Genomic DNA, 25,841 nt, shown 5'->3' on the forward strand with positions numbered 1-25,841 from the left:
TGATGGGAACTTAGGTTGCTTCCAAGTCTTGGCTATTGTGAATAATGCTGCAGTGAACATAGGAGTGCATGTATCTTTACACATTTGCGTTTTCATGATCTTTTGATAAATACCCAGCAGTGGAAAGCTGGATCATATGGTAGTTCTATTCTTAATTTTTTGAGGAATCTCTATACTGTTTTTTATAGTGTCAGCCCAGCTATTTATTAGCGGAATGAACTTGGGCAATTTATCTATTCTCTTGACTCTTGTAAAGAGGGAATGTAGTATTAGTAATTATTTGAGTTGATACGTGCAGAGCAATACGGGCCAGGAACAAAATAAATGAGTTAGCAAATGCTATTTATTATTATTGTAATTGGTATCTGCTTCACATAAGAATATGTGAAAGCATATTTTCACTAGCATAACCCTTTTTGTCGTATCATTGTTAAGTTATATAGTTCAGGTTAATACCAGTATGGTAATATTTTTGGACAGCAATTTGGTAGGCTCTGTCACATTTGAGAGGTGTGTCTTAGACCCAGCTTCTAGTTAGCAGTTCTTGGAAATATTTGCTTCTGGCACTAGTGAGTACATAATTCATTGCAGAATTTCTTTTTTGTAGTATAAAAAAATAGAAATAGCCTCAATGGCCATTAATAGAAAAATGTTTGAAAAAACTGCACTTTTTCATATAGCAGTTAAGAATGTGTCTACATATATTGATGTAAAAACTCCATAACACAGTCAAATGAAGAAGATCAGTTCCGGAGTATCTCACAATATATCATTAATGATATAAAAGAAAATGACAGCCAGCTCAGGAAGTTACGCTTCTCTACTTACATATGTGGAAATTTAGACAGTCTAGAAAAATAAACTCTAAACTGATAGCATTGATTATCCCTGGAGAGAAAGAAGTATTTTGTCACTTTATTTCTTATATTTCTGTATTTAGAACTTTTTAAACTAACGCAACTGTATTCACATTGATATATGAACATTACTGTTTTTAAACTAATGAGAGTGTATTTACCTTAATGAATGAATATTATTTATAATAAATTGTTAAATTAAAAACATAGTTAATACTACTAGATTTTCACTATGTAAAGTACTATTTTTATGGCTGATTTACAGTAAAATCTTTTATCTTTCTTAGGTCCTCATGGAAATTACAATTAAAGGACTTCCTCAGAAAGTATTAGGTTCACCAGCATATCAGGTTGCTAATATGGATATTCTTAATGCAAGTATCTTAAATGTGATGATATGATTAAAATTAGTCAAAAAAAGAAGTTCCATCATATTTCCTTTTCTTAAACTTAGATTGTAAAATTCCAAGAGAATTGGCTTTGGATATGCTGATTGTGTTAAAGGAGAAAAGTGATAGATGAAGTAATAAATTAATGGAAAGAATTAAATATGGCACTATTAATGGAACTATTTTCTTGGATTAAACAAAGGGTTCCAGAAGGAAAGTTTTCTATTGGCTTGTACGTAATAACAGTGCTGGTTACTGTTAAAAATTTTGTAAGCTTAGTAACATTGGCTTTATTATGGTGAAGTGTACTTAATATCTGCAGGTTGTAGGTATTGTTGGTCCAGCAAGTTTTTAATTAATGTTCTTTTTATACCTGGAATCTATCACCATTCCTCATTTGCTCATATAGGTGGAACAGCTATGCTTAAAATATAAAGAGCTTGATTTTTGTGTGTCGTTTATGGAAATACATTTGCTATCATCTTTGTCATATCATAATTAATGACAAAAGTTAAATTTCTCAAGCTTAAAAGGATTGTATTTCATATAAGTGATTTTAGAAAATAAGCGTAACAAGAAGATTGTGCTCTTTGTAACAAGATTGACTACAATCTCCCATCTTTCTTCAGGGAACTCCTGCTTTGTTCTTAATTCAATTAATTTTCAACAATAATCTCTTGGAATGTGTAGAAGATGAAAGGTAATTTAAACTGAAACTATATATTGTTTATTTTGAAAAGTTTGTTATGTGATAAATGAGATCCTTTTGAGTTAAATACTAGATTGTAAATTTTTTAAAAATTAAAAAATCAAAAGAAGACTTGGAATTCATCATTTCTTGTTTCTTTGTCAGTTATTTTTAGAATTTTCTAATAGTATAATTAATGTATTTTGGCAAAAAGTATAGGTTAATGCATGATTCAAAATTTTTTCTTAGGTTTTTTCTCAATCTGGAAACGCTTGTAGGCTGTGTTCTTTCTGGTCCAACTTCACCACTAGCTTTCAGTGACTCTGTTTTAAATGTTATTAATCAAAATGCAAAGCAGTTGGAAAACAAGGAGCATCTCTGGAGAATGTGGAGTATTATAATCACCCCATTAACTGAATTGATTAATCAGGTATGATATAAGTCTGCTACATATTTCCCCCCAAATTTAAGAAATATTTTTCTTTTGTTTCTTGTTAGAGCACATGGGGAAGTGAATAGAACTTTGAATTTGAATAGAAGATATTCAGTACTTTTTCCTGTGGGATTGATTAATTTTCTACTCTTTAGATTAGTTGATTTCTTTTCATTGCAGTTCTGCCTTATTCAAAAAAGTATAACTTAATTGGGACTAAACAGGTCCAGGTAATATGATACATACAGTTCTCATATTTATATCTTGGATTCTTTCAGTATTTGTACTATGGAGAATAACGGTCATCTTGACTAGACTGTATATCCTTAGGATTCTCATGGTCAAGCCACGTTGGTGATACCTCAGAGTTATATAGTTGTTCCTAAATCAGTAATCTGTTGAGTAAGTCTTACATTTAAATGCTTACAAAAGTGGCAATCATGGCAGAGTGTGGAGCTCAAGTTCTGTCATTATTAATGGTTCACCAGCTGTTTTATCAATCTTTTTTTTTGTGTGTGTGTGTGTGTGTGTGTGAGCAGATCAGCCCTGTGCTAACATCTGCCAATCCTCTTTTTTTGCTGAGGAAGACTGGCCCTGGGCTAACATCCGTGCCCATCTTCCTCCACTTTTATATTGGACACCGCCACAGCATGGCTTGCCAAGCAGTGCGTCAGTGCGCGCCCAGTATCCGAACCGGTGAACCCGGGGCCGCTGCAGCGGAGCGCGCACACTTAACTGCTTGTGCCACCAGACCGGCCCCGTTTTATCAATTTTGAAATCAAATTATTCTTTTGGAAATATTCTGCTGTAACTCTCAAATAAAGTGAAGACTCCCAAGAATTTATTAGGTGATGGTGCAGTAGCCCTTATTTTGGCTACTCAAGCCAACACACCATTGAACATATTCTGGAAGAAAAAAGTTTACTTTCCTAAATAGCTTCCTACTGTTTCAGGGATAACAGAGACCCTTTTTAAAAGTCCTTGCTTGAATGCTACCTTCTATGTATAGTAAAAGATTTTGGAGTCACTTCTGGGATTCTTTTTAGGACTTAAACATAGTGCGTTGTTTCCCAGGGTTGCTGTAACAAATTACCACAAACTGGTGGCTTAAAACAACAGGAATTTATTCTGTTATAGCTCTGAAGACCAGAAATCCAAAAATCAGAGTGTTGGCAGGGTTGGTTTCTCCTGGAGCTCTGAGGGAAAATCTGTTCCATGTCTCTGTGTTAGCTTCAGGTGGTCAATTCAGGTGGTAATTCTTTGTTGTTGTTGTTGTTGTTGTTTTTTTGTGAAGAAGATCAGCCCTGAGCTAACATCCATGCTAATCCTCCTCTTTTTGCTGAGGAAGACCGGCTCTGAGCTAACATCTATTGCCAATCCTCCTCCCTTCCCCCCCCACCCCCAAAGCCCCAGTAGATAGTTGTATGTCATAGTTGCACATCCTTCTAGTTGCTGTATGTGGGACGTGGCCTCAGCATGGCCCAGAGCAGCGGTGCATTGGTGCGAGCCCGGTATCCGAACCCGGGCCGCCAGTAGCGGAGCGCACGCACTTAACCGCTAAGCCATGGGCCGGCCCTTAGGTGGTAATTCTTGATGTTCCTTGGCTTGTAGGCACATTGCTGCAGTCTCAGCCTCCTCCTTCACGTGGCATTCTTCCCTGTGTCTTCCCCTTTTCTTAGAAGAACACCAGTGACTGGATTAGGGCCCACCCTAATCCTGCATGACTTCATTTTTACTTGTTTACATCTACAAAGACCCTATTTCCAAATAAGGTCACATTCAGTTAGCGAGGTTTGGAGTTCACCGTCTCTTGAACATCTCAGTACTGGAGGACACAATTCTACTCACTACATGTAGTAAGATGTCGCTACTTATGACTAAAATTAGATGGTAATTTGTCTAACTTCTTCATTATTTTTCTTGTTTCAGACCAATGAAGTGAATCAAGGTGATGCCTTAGAACATAATTTTAGTGCCATCTATGGTGCATTGACTTTACCAATAAACCATATTTTTTCAGTACAGACATTTCCAGCGGTAAGGCAATGTCAGATTTTACTTGAGGAATTTACATTTTTCTGAAAATATTATTTCACCCTTTATAATGAACTCCAACAGTAATTTTTCCTAAAATAAGACTTCCTTATGACTTTTAATCGGCTTAGGGGAAAGGAAAATGGTAAAGGAGGATGGAAGTTCCTCTTGACATTTGATAATTGCTAGTATTGTGGCATTGTTAAAATTCTTCAATTTGAACTCCATGGCGGGGGGAAGTTACTGCCCTACAGTAGTGTCTTCAATGACACCTTAAATCTTACAGTGTTTTTTAAAATGTTAAGTTGTATTCTATTAGGCGTTTGATATGTAGATACACATTTTTAAATTTCTTCTTTATTATTGTTAGGCCACCATGAAGACCTTACTTAGAACTTGGTCAGAATTATACAGAGCATTTGCCCGCTGTGCTGCTTTGGTGGCAACTGCAGAAGAGAATTTGTGCTGTGAGGAACTTTCTTCCAAGATAATATCTGGTTTGGAAGATGAAGGCCTGTCAGTGAGTTTATCCCTATACTGACCTTTTTTGTATTTAAAGGATTCTTTTCAAGTAAATGAAACACAGCGTTTGTGAACTATCATTTACTACTACTTTTAGTTGATGAGTAACTAAGTTAATATATACAACAAGTTAACAGCTTTAGGAAACAACTTTGTGTCTTTGGATTCTAAGATCTGTGTTTCGGGTCCGTTTTTCAGGACCATTAACGATGATGCACTCTTACTACTCTGTTGTGTACCTGCTTGTGCCTGTGCCATTCTAGATTAATAATACAAGGACCTTGCTGTCTCGACCTTACTGTCTCATATCTATCTGTTAGATCGTTAAGGTCAATCCTTTGAAAGTCTGTAGGCTTAAAAATGTAGGTCTGTTTTCACTCCTCTTTCCCTTACTCAATGAAAAGGACAACTGCTGTCAATAGTTTATGTATCATTCTAGAATAGACCTCTTTCTTTGTATTTACACATAATTTACATATTGATACTCATGTTCGTACATGAATACAGTGTTCTTACCAGTTGAATTTTCTTTTTTTTTTGTGAGGAAGATCAGCCCTGAGCTAACATCCATGCTAATCTTCTTTTTGCTGAGGAAGACCGGCTCTGAGCTAACATCTATTGCCAATCCTCCTTTTTTTTCCCCAAAGCCCCAGTAGATAGTTGTATGTCATAGCTGCACATCCTTCTAGTTGCTGTATGTGGGATGCTGCCTCAGCATGGCCGGAGAAGTGGTGCATCAGTGCGTGCCCGGGATCAGAACCTGGACTGCCAGTCGCAGAGTGCGCGCACTTAACCGCTAAGCCACGGGGCCGGCCCCAACCAGTTGAATTTTCTGATGCATGCTTTTTTCATCTGAAATTAGATGGATTTCTGGCTCTTAATAGTGGTCCCACTGGTGAGAAGAATAGAGATACCTATCAAGAGCTAGAAATCCATCTTTTCAGATTTTTTAGTGCATTTATCATATCATCTTTTTAAAAATACTTGCACAATTCTTATTATTATCTTTCGATATGACAGAATTTGTCAAAGTGGGGGCCAGCCCAGTGGCGTAGCAGTTAAGTTTGCACAATCCGCTTCAGCAGGCTGGGGTTTGCCGGTTCGGATGCTGGGAGCAGACCTGTTAACTGCTCGTCGAGCCATGCTCAGGTGGCGTCCCACGTGGAAGAGCTACAACTCTACAGCTGTGATACACAACTATGTACTGGGGCTTTGGGGAGAAAAAAGAAAAAGATTGGCAACAGATGTTAACGCAGGGCCAATCTTCCTCAAAAAAAAAACCTTGAGCTTTAAAAGAATTTATCAGAGTGACTTCAAAAATGTAAACTAGGTCTTGTCACTCTTCTTTTTTTGTCACTCTTCTTAAAACATTTCTGTAGCTTTCGGAATAAAAATCTGAACTGCTTACAACTGCCCATGAGGCTTGTGTTACCTTTTCCAAGGAATCTTAACGTCATTAGTCTTTTTAATTTCTATCATAGCACCTTGTTACTTCCATTTTGGCACTTATCTCAAAATGGTTTTTGTACTTCGTTACGTTACTTCACGCACCCTCTGTGGGGTTAGGAGCATTTCATCTTGGTGATGTGTGTTCCTGACTTTTATCTGGCACATAGAGAGTGAATTTGTTGAATGTTTTTATAACTGTTAGGGAGAAGATTGACCCTCACTTTTCACCTTTTAAATATTGTCTTGGTTAGGCTTACATCTTTGTTCTCTTCCGGTAGAATTTAGAATCTGTTAGGTTTTATAAAACCTGTTGTTGAGATTTTGCTTGGCATTGGTTAGTTACCTTGAATTTATAGATTAATTTGGAAAAGAATTTACATCTTTACAATGTTGAATCTTTCCATCCAGGAATAATTGTGTTCATGTATTTTGTTCTTCTCAAGTAAACCTAACTAACTTGCTTGATTTTGGGTATTTTTAAAGCTATTTTTCAACTATTATAAATGGTCACACAGTCCCCCCCCCCCCCCATCGTGGTCTTCCCTGTACCCTCTCACCCTGCCCGTATTTGGTTGTTACTGGAGTATAGAAAAGCTGTTGCTAATTTCTTTATGTTGAACCAGTCTTGTGTCCTTGGGATATTCTTCTTGGTTATAGTGAAATTCTTTTAAAACATCGCACATTAGTGTTTTAAGATTTTGGTGTATATCTTCATCAGTGAGACTGGACTTTCTCATTGTCCATTGTTTATATTGCAGAGATACTAAGCTCTTGAATGATTTAGAAAGTAATAATGTTTGCTGTGTTCTTCAACAATTTGAATAGTGTAAGAAGAATACCATATCTATAGTTATATTGTTCTTTTTTGTCCTTAAGTTTTATTCCTGTTTTCTTGGTTGAACTTGATAATCAAAGGTTTACCTATTTTAAGTCTTCGAAAAAACCCAGCATTTAGTTTTATTTTATTGATCCTCACTACATTTTTTTTTGTGTGTGTGTGAGGAAGATCGGCCCTGAGCTAACATCTGCCAACCCTCCTCTTTTTGCTTAGGAAGCCTGACCCTGGGCTAACATCCATGCCCATCTCCCTCCACTTTATATGGCTTGCCAAGCAGTGCGTCAGTGCGTACCCAGGATCCAAACTGGCGAACCCCGGGCTGTCTCAGCGGAGCGCGTGCACTTAACCGCTTGTGCCACCGGGCCGGCCTCCCTCACTACATTTTTAAAGCCCTCTGACAGATTCTTTCGTATCAAAATATAATAACCAGAATTATGCCAGTATTTTTAAAAAGAATATTAAAATGCATTAAAAAGTCTGAGAAGATGGATTTCTAATTTTTAAATTTTGTCTTATATATACTGTTTTTTTTTTTCTATTTTCTGGGTTATTTTTCTAGCTGAAGTCTGAAAGCTTGCCTTTTTTCATCTTTTCCAATGTATGCATCTAAGACTATTCTTATATTTGCTATCAGTAAACAGCATGAGTTTTGATGTCTTTTTATAACAGGGTTATTTAGAAGGGTGCTTATTCATTTAAGAGTATAGTTCATGAGTGTGTGTGGCTATTTTATCATTAATTTCTGGTTTCATATTATGATCAGAGAGGATTGTCTATATGGCTTCTAATTTTGGGATCTATCCTCTAACTCTTGTGGTAGTTTTATGGTTGTTCATTTCTAAGAGACTTTTGATTCAAGTGTCTCTCTGTGAATTTGATATACTTAAAACATGCTTATTTATTTTGATGCTATATTGTCACACATAAAGGTTCGTGACTATTATGTCTTCATGGTAATGAGTTCCTCTTGACTGCCTTTTTCTTGAATTTTACCAACTTGAAATTAATATACCATTTTGGGAATTTGTGTCATCTTTTTTAAAATAACTTACTGAAAAAAAAAACTTACTGAGCAATATAGAGAAAATTGCATAAAACAGTTTCTGTGCAGTTTAACAAATTGTTATAATGAAACACATGTGCAGCCACCACCAAGGTCAGTTAAGGGAACATTGTCAGCACCTCAGAGGCTCCTCTGTGCATTTTGAATCACAATGCCCTTCTCTCCCCAAAGAGTGAATTACTATTCTGACTTTTTTGATAATCATCAGGGGTTTTTAAAATATTTTTACTGTACACACACACATACTATATACATTTGTTTAACATTGCCCCTTTTTTGAATTTTATATGAATAAAATTAATACTTTCTGTCTTTTGGGCTCAGTGTTATTGTTGGAAGGTTCATCCATGTTGTGTTTCACTGAGTTCATTCACTTATTGTTATACATTATTCTATTGTGTAGATTTAGGATTTTCTTTGTATATATCTATCAATTTATTTTAACCTTTCTGTGTCTTATGTAGTATATAAGTAAATATGGGAGTCTGTTTTAATAAGTGTATTCAAACTTCTCATATATAATAAGAAATATAGTGTATGTTCTTATTGTTAACATCTTGTCTTTTTTCTTTTTTCTCTTTACATAACATTTTAATTAAGCTTTATGTTTTAAGTCTTATGTTTTCTATATTATATATCCTGTTTTTTGCAGATACTACTCTTAAAACTTATTATCTGTCAAATTTGAAGAGTTAATATCCATAACATTCTACCCCAGCCAGTGAACACATTGATATGATATCACTATTCCACCAATTTTTTTTTTTTAATTTTATTTATTTATTTATTTTTCCCCCAAAGCCCCAGTAGATAGTTGTATGTCATAGCTGCACATCCTCCTAGTTGCTGTATGTGGGACGCAGTCTCAGCATGGCCGGAGAAGCGGTGCGTTGATGTGCGCCCGGGATCCAAACCTGGGCCGCCAGCAACGGAGCGCGTGCACTTAACCGCTAAGCCACAGGGCCGGCTCTCCACAAATTTTTATACTTGCCACCTTCCAGGTTTTGTTTACAAATCTTAAGATTTTTTTTTTTTTTAATTTTTATTTATTTATTTTTTCCCCCAAAGCCCCGGCAGATAGTTGTATGTCACAGCTGCACATCCCAGTTGCTGTATGTGGGACGCGGCCTCAGCATGGCCGGAGAAGCGGTGCATCGGTGCGTGCCCGGGATCCGAACCCGGGCCGCCAGCAGCGGAGCGTGCGCACTTAACCGCTAAGCCACAGGGCCGGCTCTCCACAAATTTTTATACTTGCCACCTTCCAGGTTTTGTTTACAAATCTGAACTTTAGTTATAGTTAGTATATTATTATATGGGGTACCATAAAACTTGGAAAACAAATATTTATTCAAAAACTGAAGATATTTTGTGTCTCGGCTTTGTTTCTTATATCTCCTTTTTTCCTCCTTGTTTTGCATCACTGTATTTTACAAATTCTTTGAGGAAGAAAAAGGACTAATTGTCAGCAAACTTATGTGTATAAGGCTGGTATCTTCTTATTTAATATGCAATCAATTGATTAGTAATGATTTTTAGGTCCAGAAAATGTATATCACAGGATTTTGAAGTAAATGTTCATTTGTTACAGCTTCTGCTATTGCAAATGCATAGTTTGGTACTATTCTTTTTTTCTTCTTCTTGGTTAACCTCCTTTTTGTCCTGTAAAGTTTTAGAATTTTTCTATTGTCTTTGGAACTTAGATATTTCACCAGGGTATTTCTTGGGGCAGCTTTTTAAATTGCTCTTTTAAGTACTTGATATGCCCTTTCAATCTACAGTGCTATGCCTTCATCTCAGGAAAATGGCCTTGGCGTTAGTGGTGCTCCTGGGCCTTCTTTCTGAGTACCATTTTAGATGGTTGTTAGACCTTTTGGGCTTGTCTTCTGTGTCCCTTACTTTTCTTTCTCTGTATGTGTTTGTGTTTTGCTTTGGTTTGGTACTGCTTTCTGGGAGCTTGATATTTCTTTCTCCATTCCTTTGCAGTTTAAATGCTGAGGTGTTTTATAATGGTTTTGTTTTTACATTTAGTGTTTGTAAGTAGGTATGATTTCCTTTTACCTTTGAGGATACTCGTTTTCTTCTGTTTCTGTTATTAGCTCTTTCCTCATGGATTAGTTTTGTTGGTATTTATCACACCTTCTTCATGGTACTGGTTCTCCTGGTGATTGTGCATATTTTTCATTAAAGGTTAATATTAAACAATGTTGGTAGTTGGAGTGTATTTCCTAACCAGGAGAGAACCTCTATTTTTATGGCTTTGATAGCAAATTTAGTTATAGGCATCCTGTAATTGTGAGCAAGAAGGGACCACCTGGAACTTGAACAATTTTCTTTTTTTTTTTTTAATGGAAGTGTGTAGATTATCTGGACTGACCTTCCACATGGTTTTCATAGATTAACAGGGGCACTGTCTTCCTTCTTCTGGCCCTTAACACCCATCGGGGGTGGCTGTTTTTGGGGGCAGACATGTGAATTAGTCCAGTGAAGTGGACAGTGGAAGATAATGAAGGATAAAGGAAGAAGAAAGTGCAACTGTTTTAGAGATTTTTCATTTAGCCATTTGCTTTTTTAATAACCATCACATCTTTTTCTCAGAACCCTCACTGTGTCTTCTCTTACTCAGAGGTTCTGCTAGGAAAGCTCACTATTTTTGAGGTGTTCTTTGAGTCATGGTGCTGGGATTTCCTTTGTTCTGTTTTTAGTCTCCCCCACTTGTGAAAAAAAACTTCCAGAAAAATTTCTGATGCTCTGTGGGTTTATTTGTATTTCACTTGGATTAGAGGAGGAAAAGGAAAGGGCATGAGGGCACTTAGCTACTTTTTCGTTTTTTGTTTTATTTTTGCTGGGTTTAGTGAACACTTGTAATTTTCAACAGGAATTTGATAAAGAATCTAATTATGAACCTTAGCTCTTCCATTCTCAGTTTATTGGTTTGTATGCTGAATTTTATGGGCATCTTAAAGCTGAATTATTTTCCATAGGTGTTGAGAAACAAAAAGTATAGTACTTGGCACAGAGCAGTTAACTGGGAAATATTCGTAACCATATTCTTTTTTTTTTTTGGTGAGGAATATTCGCCCTGACCTAACATCTGTGCCAGTCTTCCTCTATTTTGTATGTGGGATGCCTCCACAGCATGGCTGATGAGTGGAGTTGGTCCCTGCCTGGGATCCGAACCCGTGAACCCGGGCTGCCAAAGCAGAGCACACGGAACTGTAACCACTCAGCTACAGGGCCAGCCCCCATAACCATATTCTTAATGTGCTTTTATATGGTGTAAGCTATGATGTGGTGTGTTGTTATATGTCATGTATGGGAATGAAAGTCTTAATATTTTTTTGTTGATGCTTATTACTATTTTTGAAAACTATGCCAGCAGTTGAAAGATCCTAATATAATAATATGTAACTATTCTTTCCTAGAATTTGTTGTTCTTGGATAGGATCATTCATATTATTACTGTAATGGTTGATTGCATCGACTTCTCACCATATAATAATAAATATCAGCCAAAAGTTAAATGTAAGTATTTTCTTTACTTTTGTTTACCCAATATTTCATAAACATGGGAAATGTTGTCTGGGCAAATCCTAATAGCTTTTCCCACCTCATTTTATGTACTTTTGATGTTGTATAACCATGTCAGTTACTATGCTGGGAGCTCACATGCTCTTTCTCTTTCTCTCACACATACTACCCAGGAAATATCTTTACTCCTTTTTATAATGCAGAAAGATAAATACTATTGTATTTAGAGATTGCCTAAATAATAATAATACAAGTGATTTTACTTATTCCATCTGGTCCAAGGAATTATCTGGATAAGAAACTTTGACATGTATTAAAGTGTTTTTATTTGGTAGCCTGATTTAAAATAATCATTGAGTTGACATTAAATTGAATAGGAAATCATAGCAGCAGTTAATTGATTATGGTTTTACTGGAAATTTAAAATAATTCTAAAAATTTTTACTCAGTTTTTACCATTTTAGTTAAAATTGGACAATTAAAATAGTAATAAGCTGTCTGATTTTTGAAACTACATGACTTGGTTAATTGTAAATTATATTCTAATACGTGTTTTAACCTACTAATTCTTTGAAATTAAATGTTTCCACTAGTGATTATATGTACATATTATATAGGAAATAACCTTCTGGTGATGAAAAATGTTGATGTTTAAAGATATTACTTCTCCTCTAAAGATTAGGAACATACTCAATTTCCCTTTAATAAGATCTATCATTGATGAATTAGTGTAAAGATTTCTAGAACATAGAATATTTTTAGAATTTTTATTTTTATTTTTTAGTGTTTCAGTTTTTACTAAATAGTAATAAAGAGAAACATGTTAAGTGTCTATGGTGTATTACAGGTCAGAGTGTCCCAGCCTCAATGCCACAGAAGTAGGTTGTAGATGTGCTTGAATTTTTTATCTTGGCCCCCCATCTTGGGCTGAGCAGGCCTACTCAGTGTGTCAGAAAAATAAAATTATCTCTAAATACCATAACTATAAAAAGATTATATAACAAATGATATTAGAAATTATTTTGTAAGCCACTTTGTGGCTCTGAAAAGTTTGATAAGGCCAAGATGATGAACCCTGTGTTGACATAAGTGTACCTATTTTGTTACTTCTGAAGAATTAGAATTAACTGAATATCCAGTCCATCCTTGATCTGTAAACCCACAATTACAAACGTCCTTTGTCTTTTCATTCTTTGTCTTGTAAGAGGTGTTCTTGCTGTTAAATTTTATGGATAACTGGGAGAGATTTCTAAAATCTGCCAGCAAAAGTTCAGGAGGTGAGGAAACAAAAATTAGAAATAGTTAAAAAGAAATAGTTATTATTATTCATGGGTATGCATCAGAATCACTTTGGGGTTTTTTTTGCTAACTTTTATTGTAATAATTTCAGTTTTCAAGAACATTGCAAGAGTTATATACAGACACTTCATATCTTTTACTCAGATTCCTCAGTTAACAGTTGATTGCATTTGTCTTATCATTTTCACGCCCCCTCATTTATACATTTTATTTATTTATTTTTCCTGAACCATTCAAAGTATGTTATAGACAAGTCTTCAACCTGGAATAGTTCCTGAGTCTTGTCATTCATGACTTTCAAAAGTGAAGAGCAGAGGGAGTTACTTTTTGAGTGTCACTCAGTCTCGGTTTGTCAGTATTTCCTGAAGGTTAGAGTCAGGTTTCATTCGTTTCTTTACAAGGATACTGCATAAATAATGCTCTGTTTTTTTCCGTGCATTATATCAGGAGGCATACAATGTCAGTTTGTTCCATTACTGGTGATGTTAACATTTACTATTTGGTTAAGATGGTATCTGCCAGATTTTCCACTGTAAATTATTAAATACTTAAAATTAATAAATTAATGTTTTGTGGCGGATACTTTGAGACCATGTAAATATCCTGTTCCTCAGCAAGCTTTCACCCATGAGTTTATCATCCATTGATGCTTCTTGCCTAAAAGATTATGATATCTAAAGTGACAGTTCATACTGTTTCATTTGATTACATTAGATTAGTTTGTATCAGAATGTCTATCTCTTTTGTCTTGAATTACATCAACTCTAAAAGCTGTCCCTGCTTTGTTTCATTATATTCCCACAATAAGTCATTTTGCAGTTGTTTATTGAGCACTGCTAGACACCAGTCACTTCTAGTTACAAGTGACATCCTAATGTAAGGTGTAGCTTCCTTTGTCCCCTGTTTATTCTATTCTATTCTATTTATTTTATTTTATTTATTTTATGTTATGTATCTATATATAAGATCATTAGGAGGTTTTTTTTGCAGAGAAAGATTCGCCCTGAGCTAACATCTGTTGCCAATCTTCCTCTTATTTTTTTTCTCCCCAAAGCCCCTGTGCATGGTTGTATATCATAGTTGTAAGTCATTCTAGCTCTTCTCTGTGAGCCGCAGCCACAGCATGGCAGCTGACAGGCAGATGGTGTGGTTCCGCGACTGAGACATGAACCTGGGCCTCTGAAGCAGTGAGCACCAAACTTGAGCCGCTGGGCCATCAGGGCTGGCTCTGTTTATTTTTATCAACAGATCTCTATTATTCAATGGTTTATAATTCATTACTGGTAGTATTTAATGCTCCTGTTGGCTCCTTTGACCTTTTCATATGTTTCCATTATTCTTTGAGAACTTTGGCATAAGAGATTCAGGCTCATCCTGTACTTTCTCTGCCCCAGCCTAGCACCATAACTCCAAGAAACGTGATTCCTTTTAACTGAGAATGGCATTTAGAAACCAAGATCTGTTTATTGCTGTTAAGATGTCACTACTTCTGGATCCTCCGGACAGGTGGAAAATAGATGTTTATGAACTATACAGTTACTATCTGTTTGTCTAGATATACTTTAAGTTACCACCTAGTATCACATGGTTTGTTCTAGTCTTACCTCTTCCTCTATTTACCTATCTTCTCTAATAGTGAGAAACCTTATTCTCATTACCCTCAATATATTCACTGTTTGATCAGTCTCTTGTATGTAACCAGTCTCCTGACTCGTGGGCTATCTTTTCAGCCTTAGCATCCTGGCTAAGAATTGCTGGATGGCCTTTCCAATTTATATTCATGGCTGAGAAACTGATTCTGGGGAGGAAGGTTGACTTCCTTTTAGAAGGCAACACTTGTTTTTCATTTCACCACATGATATTTTTAATTAAGAAGCATTGAATTAGTTTTCTCTTAAATCTGAGATATCTTACCTTAAAAGAATAGATTCTTTGAGGGAAAGGTAATTTTGGAATGGCTATGCTTTTCTTGACAAGACAGATATGGGTTTATCCTTGTAGGAGGTATCTGGAGAGAGAATATGGGATTTGGGTCTCTGACTTGTTCAGTGTTTATTTCTGGGTTCAATGTACTATAGAAGAGCCAGGAAGCAATACTTTCTAAAGGAAATTTTGTTTCTTCTTTTAAAAACTGACTTTTAAAATTTTATTTTGGAACCTATTTTATATAATTTAGTACTTTCTTACAAATTAGTTGTTGAGATTCTGAGACTGTAAAATAAAAATTTGAAATGCATTTAATAATTCCTTAGAGAAAGTAGACTCATTTTTCTGGAATTCTTGTTCTAGATCTCCCAGTTTTCCTTTGTCTCTGATTCTGTTTTAATGTTGTAGTGCTATTTATCTATTAATGGTATATCATTTTAAGATTTGTAGGTATCACTCTAGAGAAACACATTTGTTAGATGTATGTGTCATTTAAATGTGAGATATAAATTGTAAAGATAAATAGTGACACTTCCAATTTTAAGTTTTAATAAATTCAATTTTATCTTAGCACCGCAGAGACCTTCAGATTGGTCCAAAAAGAAGAAGGACCCCCTAGGGAAATTGGCTTCTTTATTTAAACTTATTGTCAGAGTGATCTGTTCTTTCCATGCTCTGACCCTGAAGGAAGTACATTCCGATACTCTTGTCGCTATCGGCAGCTCAATCACCAGCATTCTTTCCAATGTACTTGGACGTATTTCTTTGCCTTCTATGATCCGAAAAATATTTGCAACTTTAACAAGACCTCTGGCATTATTTTATGAAAACTCAAAGTAAGTATTTTGGGCTTAATAGCTTTGAATTAAACGTATGTAATTTAGATCTAGGTAGCAAGCTTGTTGTTTTCCTTTCAGCTTTGTTGTAGATGGCAATCTTAACAATTTAGTGGAGAAGGTAATATATTAAACTATACTTTTGTTAAAAAGGTAGTTCAGATGGTACATAAATATAAGGTAGAAATTGGAAGTTCTTTTATTTTGCATGCTGGCCCAACCTCCTTTTCAATTTAGTGCTTATCTTTTCAAATTAGTTAATACAAATAAGCATACTTGTTAAATGTATATGATGTGTATGAAAGCACACTTGATATGCTAATTTGCCATTAAGTATATGGTACATACTTAATATATTGTGTGCATCTTGCATCATACACCTAAGGATTTCGTTCTGTTTAATGTCTGCATAGGGTTCTGTGAAACTTTTTACCCAATTTCCTGTTGGTGGGCATATATGTTTTTCTAGCCTTTTCCCTCAATAACAATATTGCAGTTGAACATATTTGTACATAAATCATTGTTCACGTTTGCTGCTATTTCTACAGAACAAGGTGCTGGAAGTGAAATTGTTAGTTCAAAGGGTATGCACGTTTAAATTTCTGATACCCTCCAAAAGTTTGTGTTAATTTACATTACCCTTTACATTTGAATCGAAGCAACCAGTGCCTTAAAAAACAGCTGAAAAATCCAAAATAACATCCTTTTAAAAAGCATTTTGAAAGGATTCATCAGTGTTCTTTATAACAAGCGTGTGTGTCAGTCATAATTCAGTCTGTCTTTTATAAATTAAATTTGCAGAGAAAGTTTTAGGAACAGATTTTATCAAGTACAAAAAGGAACCCTAAATCCATAAATTTTTTGCAAATCTTTTTTAGTCCTTAAACTTCATCTAAATAAAATAAATTCATGTTTTTTTAAAAAAAAGGTCCAGAAACAGGTAACTAGTATTACTACTTTGAGTGCTATTCCACATGTTTTTCTGTGATTCATTTTTTAAAGATAGACTTATTTTACGTTTAATGTTTGGCAGTTTGACATTTTTTTAAGTCTTGGGCACCTCTTTATATCACTACATGTCTTATTTTTATGGCTGCATTATGATATTTTTAAGTTTAACTCTGTAAAATATAAATTTCTTTATGTGTTTTTCTTCCCAGGCTTGCTGAAGTTCCTCAAGTGTATAGTTGTTTGAACAACAAGGTAAAAATAGATAATTGTCCATAAAACGTACTTTCATGCTGAAAAAATATTAAGGTTTAAGTAATTGTCTTAAATACAATTCTGTTGATTTTTAAATGGGTTATTATTATACTTCAGTTTTAATGGACATTTAATAACATGACATGGACACAATCAAAAGGTAGTTTTTTTAAAGAAGGATTTAAAATTATTGCTTTAATTTGTATATCTCATCAATTCCTATCTCATTTCTTTATATTTGAGGGTAATGGGTTCTAATGTCTTATAGATAAAACTTGTATAGGCAACTATTAATCTCTATTATAGTTGATGTGAAAATAATTTTTTCAGTTAATGGAAAATAAGTTTGAAATCAAGCTATAATACCAATAATCAAAGTAAATTCACCTGATAATTAGTTAGCTTATAAAGAAGGATATATATTTAAGATTGATGGAAGCTTTTTAAAAACCCTTTCAATTTTAAAAATTGAAATAGTAACATGTTCTGTGAGCTAATTTAGTATGCTCTGTGCTTTTATTTTTTTCGGTTTTAAAAGTAACATTTCAAAATGTTACCCTAATAAACTTTTCTTTTTTCCCAGTTAGAAAAGCTACTAGGAGAAATTATTGCTTGTCTACACTTCAGCTACACTGGAACTTATGACAGTGAACTTCTTGAACAGATCTCCCCATTATTATGCATAGTATTTTTGCACAAGAATAAACAGATTCGAAAACAGAGTGCTCAGTTCTGGAATGCCACATTTGCTCAAGTGACGATGTTGATTTATCCTGAAGAGTTAAAGTATGCTAACAACAAAACTCTTTTGTACAATTATTCTATTGTGATCATGTAAATTGGTATTTTGGTTTTAACGTAAACTTTTCTTATGTGGAATCATTGCAGAGGATTCCTTAGTTGAAATATTATTATTTGAAGTACATAGTAATTATTAAACATTATTTAACCCTTTGCTTTGGTCCTTAGAGTAGCCTTGCTTTTAGGAACATAAAAAACAATTCAAAATTTTCCTCAATAAAGAAATGCAAAGGGGAAGAAATTGATGGTTATTAAATCTAGGTGATGTGTACATGGGTACTTAATGTAATAGTCTACTTTTGCTTGAAATTTTCCGTGATAAAAATTTGAAATATTTGAAAAGCTTTTAAAGAAAATCGGAAACTCAGAAGAGTTTAATGAAAAATTCAAACATTATCTGTCTTGTGTATTTTTGTGTATTTAGAGTAAGAAGCAGTCTTTAAGTTGGATATATTTTGCCACTTGTAAGTTATAATGAAAATGTTCTTGTTAACATATCATCAGTATGCACCAGTACTACTTGACTCAAAGTATACATGTTTGTGTACTTTTTTAAAGACCAGTACTAAGACAAGCCAAGCAAAAATTTCTGCTTCTGCTGCCTGGTCTGGAAAATGTTGAAATCATGGAGGAATCCAGTGGACCATATTCAGAGGAAGTAAGTTTGATTTTTTTTTACTTTTGAATGTTTGAGTACTTTGAGTTTTAAAAAGGACTTAGAATGTTTTGTTGAAGTGATAAACAAGTAAAACCTGAACAGAAGGGCTCCATAACATAGGATTTTTCTATATAGTCAGTTGTGTGGCCTGAGATACTTTTATGAAGTAAGGGCAGTAAATTTCACAATGGATTCTCATGTAAATAATCTCTGATTCTTATTCATTAATGATCTTTTTTGGACTACAGCACCTCATGTGTATTGTTTTGCAAAGGTTGTAATTATTAAAATATATGATTAAATGTTGCTTTAGGTAAAGTAGAAATAATAGTTACTAGTCTATGTCTAGGCAAAAGCTACCCTTTGTTTTCTTATTTCTTTCCATCAAATCGCGCATTCCTTCTGTCAGAAAAACACATCTTTGCTATCACATCACCCTTTTGGACCAAGGTTACTTTGGCTAATAATACTTTCTTACTATCTGAAGATCAAGGAGTAAAGGCATGGGTACTATATACCCATGAGGTGGAACATCCTTAGACAACTTTTTTCTATTCAACACAAATGAAGGCTAGCTGTTTTTTGTTTAGAATCTGTAAGAGAAAAAAAGTGTTATAGCTAGCTAAGTGTACCCTATTTAGTTTTGGTTTTGGGCTAAAATGAAAATTCTTATCAAATAATTATCTAGATTTGTTGAGACTTGTTCAGTGTAATTTGGCCTGAAGAAGCCGTTATTATCTGTTGGGAGGGACATGATAGTTAATATTTTCTACCATACATGCTTCAGTGTTTAATGTTTAAAGTTTTTGTGGCTTTGATTTTTCTTTTAGAAATATTTCCAGTAATAGGAGTATTTGAGTCATTTTTGTATTTTTTATGTGGTATATCTTATTTTCAGAATTCATAAAATTAAATGGTGCAAAACAGCTATTGTGTAAGTTGGAGACACCAGCCCTATTGTTATTACTGAATTAGACAATAGCTTTCTTTTCTTTGACATAATTTTAGTAGGTTTGAATAATCGAAAGAAATTTGAAATGACTATTCATTACACTGGAATTTTCAAAACGTGAAAAGGAGAAATAAAATAGAACAGTTGCACTTTATGGAATTGCTTTATTTTTAATAAAACAGACAGAAAATTCACACTTGAGTATGAAGATAAGTGGCATGGAAAGAAAATCAAGTGGAAAAAGAGATTCTTTTTTGGCGCAAACCAAGGATACAAAAGGAAATGTGAAACCACCAGCCAAAGTAGGTTTTTCCAAAGTTTATGTAATAGAACTTTTAAAATGAATATGGTAGCTTGAAAACATGCAACTTCTAATTGGAAGAAAAAGCTGTTAAAGACTGAATAAAAGATGGGGTTGCCGGAGAATAATAGAGTTTTGTCTGGAAAGACTGTTAGAATGGCGTGGAAATCTAGAAGCTTTGGGAGATGTTTTCGTCTGAGTAAAGTTAAATCTGCATAATACTTTGCATCCATTAAGTATATTTACTCCAGGCAGCAACCCCCTTGAGATGGAATGAAGCTAGGTATGAATAACTGTAACATAGGTGGCATAAGAGGAGAATATTTTAGAACTTGTGTTACTGAATAGAAAGAGAATCCCTAGGTAAAACATCTATTTCAATCTCAAATCTAAAATGAAATACCTTGCTAGTTGTCACTTAAAATAGATCTCTCTTCAGTGACCTCCAATAAGGAAGGGGGTATTCTAGAATTTTGAGACCATGGCCTTGGCGAAATTAAAGAAAAATGTTATTTTTAAAGAATAACTCCAACACAGTCTTGTAGCAACTGTAAAGTAGAATGAAAACAATAATCACACTGAGAATTTGTAAAAACAACATTAAGGTACCAGTGTTATTGGTATATAGGACATATTATTTTGCCATCTTTTCCTTAACTTGACTAGTTCATGCTTCAGCTTGAGAGCTGCAGACTTACTCTCCTCTGGCCAAACCACTTGATTTCTGTGTTGGTCTGAAAAACATATTTGCCCATGCTTTGTTGGTAAGCACACACTTGCCTACTTTTTAAAGAGATGATACAATTTTTATTTTCTGAGTATTTATTAGAGGCAGAATGAAAGTGAGGGACATTGTACTAATTGTTATTAACCAGAAATATCGTATGATTTTGTACTTTAAAATCCCTAGTCATTAATTGAAAAAGTTGATCAGACTTCTAGAAGACAGATTTATTGATATATTGGAAAATAACTTGGAAACTCAAATGTACATTTACCGTTTTTTCCGATTTGCAGTTCAAACTAGAATCATCTCCAAAAACGAAGAGTGAAATGCCTTTGGAAGAAGAAAAGTCTACTGACTTTGTGTTTATACCTCCAGAAGGAAAAGAAGCAAGGGAAAGAATACTGACTGAACATCAGAAAGAAGTGCTGAAAACAAAGAGGTTTGTAGTCTCTTTATCTTGAATTGGGTATTCTGTTATTCATAATTAGATTTCATGCAGCAAACTATAACTTTGTGTTTAGAACTGACACTGTATACTGTACTATATTTTAATGCCAAAAAGATTTTCCATACATAACTATATTTCATAGTATATAAAGCTACCTAGTAATGTAACAAATGTTTCTAAACTGAATTACTTTATTCAGGTAGTATGGGAGGGAGAGGTAGAGAAGATGGTTTCTTGAAAAATCTGGAAAATAAGCATCTAAGCCTTGATTTTATATTGTTATTAAAAGATAACTAGATGTAGAATTGTAAGTTTAATTTCTAATTGTAGGAATACATGAAGTTTTATATAAAAGTTACTTATATAAAGTCTTTTTCAGGTGTGATATACCTGCCATGTATAATAATCTGGATGTTTCACAAGATGCTTTATATTCTCAGTATAGTCAGGAAGCGTCTATGTAAGTATGGAAGCCGTTGGAGTAACTGGTTTTCCAATTTTTACTTAAAAACAGTATTCTAATTTATACACTCATTTATTTCAGGGAAATTCCTACTTTAACCGAAAAATCAAAGGAAGATTCCAAGATGATATGTAAGGTATATTTGGTGTTTCATATTTTAGGGTTTTTAGAATCACCATTCCATTATGGAGTCTCTGATATTAATTTTAAGATATATTACATAATCTCTTAACTCTCACTAGCAGGCTTTAGGACAGTTGTAGTCATTGTGTGTTTGTATGTGTCAGTGTGTGTGTGTGTTTAAAATAAGTGTATTTGGCTGTATTGAATATTTACAATTAGACAGCCAAATTAATGGGCATCTGCCACCACCTTTGGAATATTTGAAAAATACTGAAAACCAGTGATTGCTTTTTGAGTTACTAAAATTTCACACTAGAATTTCCCAGAAAGTCAGACTTGTTTGCTGGTTAATCTATATAAATATGTACATTTCTGTGCAGGAGGAACAAATGGAGAGTGACATTGTCATTCCTCAAGATGTCACGGAAAACTGTGGTATGGATGAACATCTTGAAAAAGCTTCCTTTTCAAATGAGTGTGGTTCCATTGAGAAAACCAGTCCAGAAATACTGAGCAGTAATAATGATGCCAGAAAAAAAGCTTTAATTTCATCAAAGAAAACATCAACTGAATGTGCATCTAGTGCAGAAGACACTTTTGGTGTCAGCAGTAGCTCAGTTTCTAATGCCACCATTTCTGGAACTCGCCCTCAGCCTACAAGTCGAAGGCAAACCTTTATTACTTTGGAGAAGTTTGATGGTTCAGAAGATAGACCTTTTAGTCCATCCCACTTGAATAATATGTCATCAACTGTTACAGTGAAAAATAACCAAGAAGGCATGACTAAAACAGACATTCCACCAATAGCAAAGAAAAGAGAAGTGGCTCTTTCAAAATCTGACTCTGAAAAAGTAGTACATGGAATTAAGAGATCAAGCCGAAGGTCGAGTAGAGCTGAACAAACAGGGAATAAAAGATCTAAGGCCTTAATGAGAACTGATCAGGAAAAAAATACTCAGGAATTTATTGATGGCATGGTAGCCTTAGAAAATAACCCAACTGGTTTACTTAATCAAACAGAATGTGTATTAGATAATCAAGTTCATCTCTCTGAATCGACAGTGGAGTATGAGGATGCAATGCTTAAACCAACAATGGAAAATGCTGTATTATTAGAAAACAATACTATAGAAGAGAAAACCTTAGGAATTAATTTGGAATCCAAGGAAAATACACCCCCAGCTGCAATACCAGCAGATCAAATGGTAAATGAGGATAGTCATGTTCAGATGACTCCAAATCAGAAAACTCTCAGACGCTCTTTAAGGCGACGTTCAGAAACAGCAGAGCCTACCAGTGAGAGCCAAGATAAAGAAAATAATAATCAAAAAAAGGAAAGACGTAAGGAAGAAGAAAAGACTCTTCAGAAGAGTCCATCGCATGTAAAAGATGATGTGTTACCTAAGCAAAAACTGATTTCCGAACAAACCATACAGGAAAATTTAGTTGAGAAAGGAAATAATTTACATGAAAAGGCTTTTGGGGAAACCAGCACTAATGCTGAAATTGACGAAAATAGAAGAAACCCAGACCTTGAGAATACTAAATCTGAGGGAGATGGTGCCCAGGATGTTGCAGATAAGTCCTCTGAGAAACCAGTAAGGGGACGAACGCGGTATCAAACAAGAAGAGCATCCCAGGGTTTACTTTCCAGCATTGAAAACTCAGAATCCGATAGTTCTGAAGCAAAAGAAGAAGGTTCTAGAAAGAAGAGAACTGGGAAATGGAAAAGTAAAAGCTGTGACAGTGTTGACATTGAAGATCAAGAAGAGAAAATGGTAAAACAGGAATGTATAAAAGTTGAAAAGCAGACAGATGATTATAAAGGAAGTTCTGAAGTAGACATAGATATAAAATCTCAAGTTTGTGAGGAAAAAGATGAAAGTAATACTGTACCTCTTCAAGATTCTACAATATCTTCAGATTTATTTCAAGTTTCTGATGATGTATCAGATACTTACGAGGGAAGGATTATAGCCAGCAAATGTGCAGAGTATTCCATTTCAGATCTTCCTGTATCAGAATCAAATCTAAGGACTAGAAATGCCAATAAGAGATTACATAAGCGAGATTCTATAGAAAATAATAGTGTGGGAGAATCCTCAAAAATAATGACATCAGACATTATTTTGCTTTCTGAAAAACCTCTCCAAACACTTGAATGCCAACACAAGAGAAGTAGGAGAGTGAGGAGATCTAAAGGTTGTGATTGCTGTGGAGAAAAATCACAGCCTCAGGAAAAGTTATTCATTGGGTTAAAGAATATAGAAAATTATGATGTAAAGGTCAGTGAAACAAAAAAGACAGATGTGCAAACACTTGTAACTGTATCAGAAACTTCTAAAGCTAATCTGTACTCTGAGGTAGTACTTTTAGATGAGCATCGTAGTCTGAATTTTCATTTGGGTCTTAAGGAGGAGAATGATGCTACTAATGATTCATTAATTGTGTCTGAAACTGAGTTGAAAGAAAATAGTATTCAAGACTTGCTTCCTTCTAAAATAGTAACTTTTAAAGACATTTGTGGCATAGATTCTGAGGAAGCAATGTCTCCTGAAAGCCAAGAGCCATCCAATAAAAAATGTAAAACTGTTGGCCCATGTTTAAGTGATTCCAAAGATATTTCGCTGGAATGTTCTACTTTGGAGACGAAAGAAGTACCAGAGGCCGTCCTGAAAAAGTATCTAAGTATAGAGAACAACGTTAATGTTGAGGCAGATGCTTGTAAAGTAAAAGCAGAATTCAATCCAGAAGGAGTAGAAGGTATGGAATTGGATGTAGACACTGATAAATCTGAAGCTAACTTCTCTGAACAAAGGAGTGCCAAAACTGATGTTTCTGAGGAAAAGATAACAGAGGAAAACTGTGAAAGAAGTGATGAATCTGAAGCAGATGCAGCTGAAAAATTGAATGCTCAAAAAGCAGCAACTGAGGAGTTGAATTTAGATATTGGTTATTCTGATGATAACACAACTGTAAAAGTGAGTGCTCAGGTAGAGATTTCTGAACAAACAGCAGTTGGGGAACTAAGTGGAGGAAGTGCTGAATCCAATCTAGCCTCATCTGAAGAAAGGAATGTTGAAATGAAAAATTGTGAAGAGACAGTGGTTGGTGAGGTGAATGCTGAAGCCGACCATGGGAATGAAACAGAGGATGGGGATTTGACTACCCAAGCCTCTCAGCCTGTAGAGTCTGAAACAGAGGCATTGAATGTAGAAATCGACAGCTTTGTTCCCGACACACTTGAGATGAGCACTGAACAAGGAAAGGTTGACTGTAATAAAACTGAAACAAATGCCAAACTTAATAAATCTGAAGAAACAAAATTAGGTGACAATCAAATGGTAGTGAGAAATGATGAAATTTTACAGGAAATTCGTACTTCAGAGAAAGTGGAGGAAACATCACAGTCTCTGACATCTGAAACGACTGTCTCTGAATTGATAACAAAAGACGATAATACATCTCCTCAAAAATTAAGGGACCTTGATCCTTTACTTGTGTCAGCAAATGGCAGTCCTAGTGGCATGCAGACACGCTGTGTCTGGTCTCCTTTGGCTTCTCCATCCACCAGCATTTTAAAGAGAGGACTAAAAAGACCCCTAGAAGATGAAATCTCTTCACCTGTTCACAAGGTAGGGGAATTGAGGCTGAATATTAATGAGTCCATATTTAATTGGAATATTTTGGCCCATATAGTGACACCTGGTGAATGACAGAATATTAGATTTTGTTTGACCACTCATTTTGAGTATTTACCATGGCAGCTAGGGATAAGGGCAGGTAGACGGAAAGGTGTTGAGAAAAGGAGACTGAAACCCTTGAGGTATTCCTTTATCTCAGGACACTGAAAGATCTTTATACAACCATTGAACATTGTTCACCTTTTGCAAAACTGATGAAAATCTTTCATGATTTTTTTCTGCTCCTTATACCATAATATATGAGTAAACAGATTTAGAAACTGATAAAGCAGCTTTAGTTAGCACTTACTGTGTACTAGGGCATTATGCTGTTTTACATTTAAGTGTTTATATAAAATCTTATTTCCAGACTGTCTAATTAAAAAGTTAAAAAAAAAAGCTTACTTGAGCTGTGCCTTCATCAATTTTTGGATGTGATTTCATTTATAATTATTTTGTTTGTATCCCTGTGTTCACTAAACTGTAATTCCTTTAGTTTGTAAACATGAATTATCTATGTATCTGCTTTAGCTCCTGGCCCTGTAACTTGCACATAGTTTGTTGAATGAATAAATTAAAAAAAGGAAGAGTCACATGTGCTTACCTAGCTCAGCTTGTCC

The 25,841-nt window shown here is 34.7% G+C and overlaps 1 protein-coding gene across 5 annotated transcripts in view; it reads left to right on the forward strand.

The window, feature by feature from the left end:
- The window catches only part of RIF1 (replication timing regulatory factor 1), a 55,752-nt gene that overhangs the window by 21,804 nt on the left and 8,107 nt on the right, over window positions 1-25,841 (forward strand). For 2 of the 5 annotated variants that reach the window (XM_058548953.1, XM_058548955.1), the window contains 15 exons: window positions 1,145-1,231; window positions 1,876-1,946; window positions 2,184-2,364; window positions 4,297-4,404; window positions 4,772-4,921; window positions 11,696-11,795; window positions 15,598-15,862; window positions 17,023-17,065; window positions 17,649-17,851; window positions 18,425-18,524; window positions 19,659-19,778; window positions 20,795-20,943; window positions 21,332-21,412; window positions 21,497-21,551; window positions 21,919-25,173. In XM_058548953.1, coding sequence (XP_058404936.1) covers window positions 1,145-1,231; window positions 1,876-1,946; window positions 2,184-2,364; window positions 4,297-4,404; window positions 4,772-4,921; window positions 11,696-11,795; window positions 15,598-15,862; window positions 17,023-17,065; window positions 17,649-17,851; window positions 18,425-18,524; window positions 19,659-19,778; window positions 20,795-20,943; window positions 21,332-21,412; window positions 21,497-21,551; window positions 21,919-25,173 — 4,968 coding nt within the window. The remainder of the gene's footprint in view (window positions 1-1,144; window positions 1,232-1,875; window positions 1,947-2,183; window positions 2,365-4,296; window positions 4,405-4,771; window positions 4,922-11,695; window positions 11,796-15,597; window positions 15,863-17,022; window positions 17,066-17,648; window positions 17,852-18,424; window positions 18,525-19,658; window positions 19,779-20,794; window positions 20,944-21,331; window positions 21,413-21,496; window positions 21,552-21,918; window positions 25,174-25,841) is intronic. The other 3 variants (XM_058548954.1, XM_058548956.1, XM_058548957.1) reach the window with 3 other exon arrangements.

This window comes from Diceros bicornis, chromosome 10 (assembly GCF_020826845.1).
Source record: "Diceros bicornis minor isolate mBicDic1 chromosome 10, mDicBic1.mat.cur, whole genome shotgun sequence".
Taxonomy (NCBI): domain Eukaryota; kingdom Metazoa; phylum Chordata; class Mammalia; order Perissodactyla; family Rhinocerotidae; genus Diceros; species Diceros bicornis.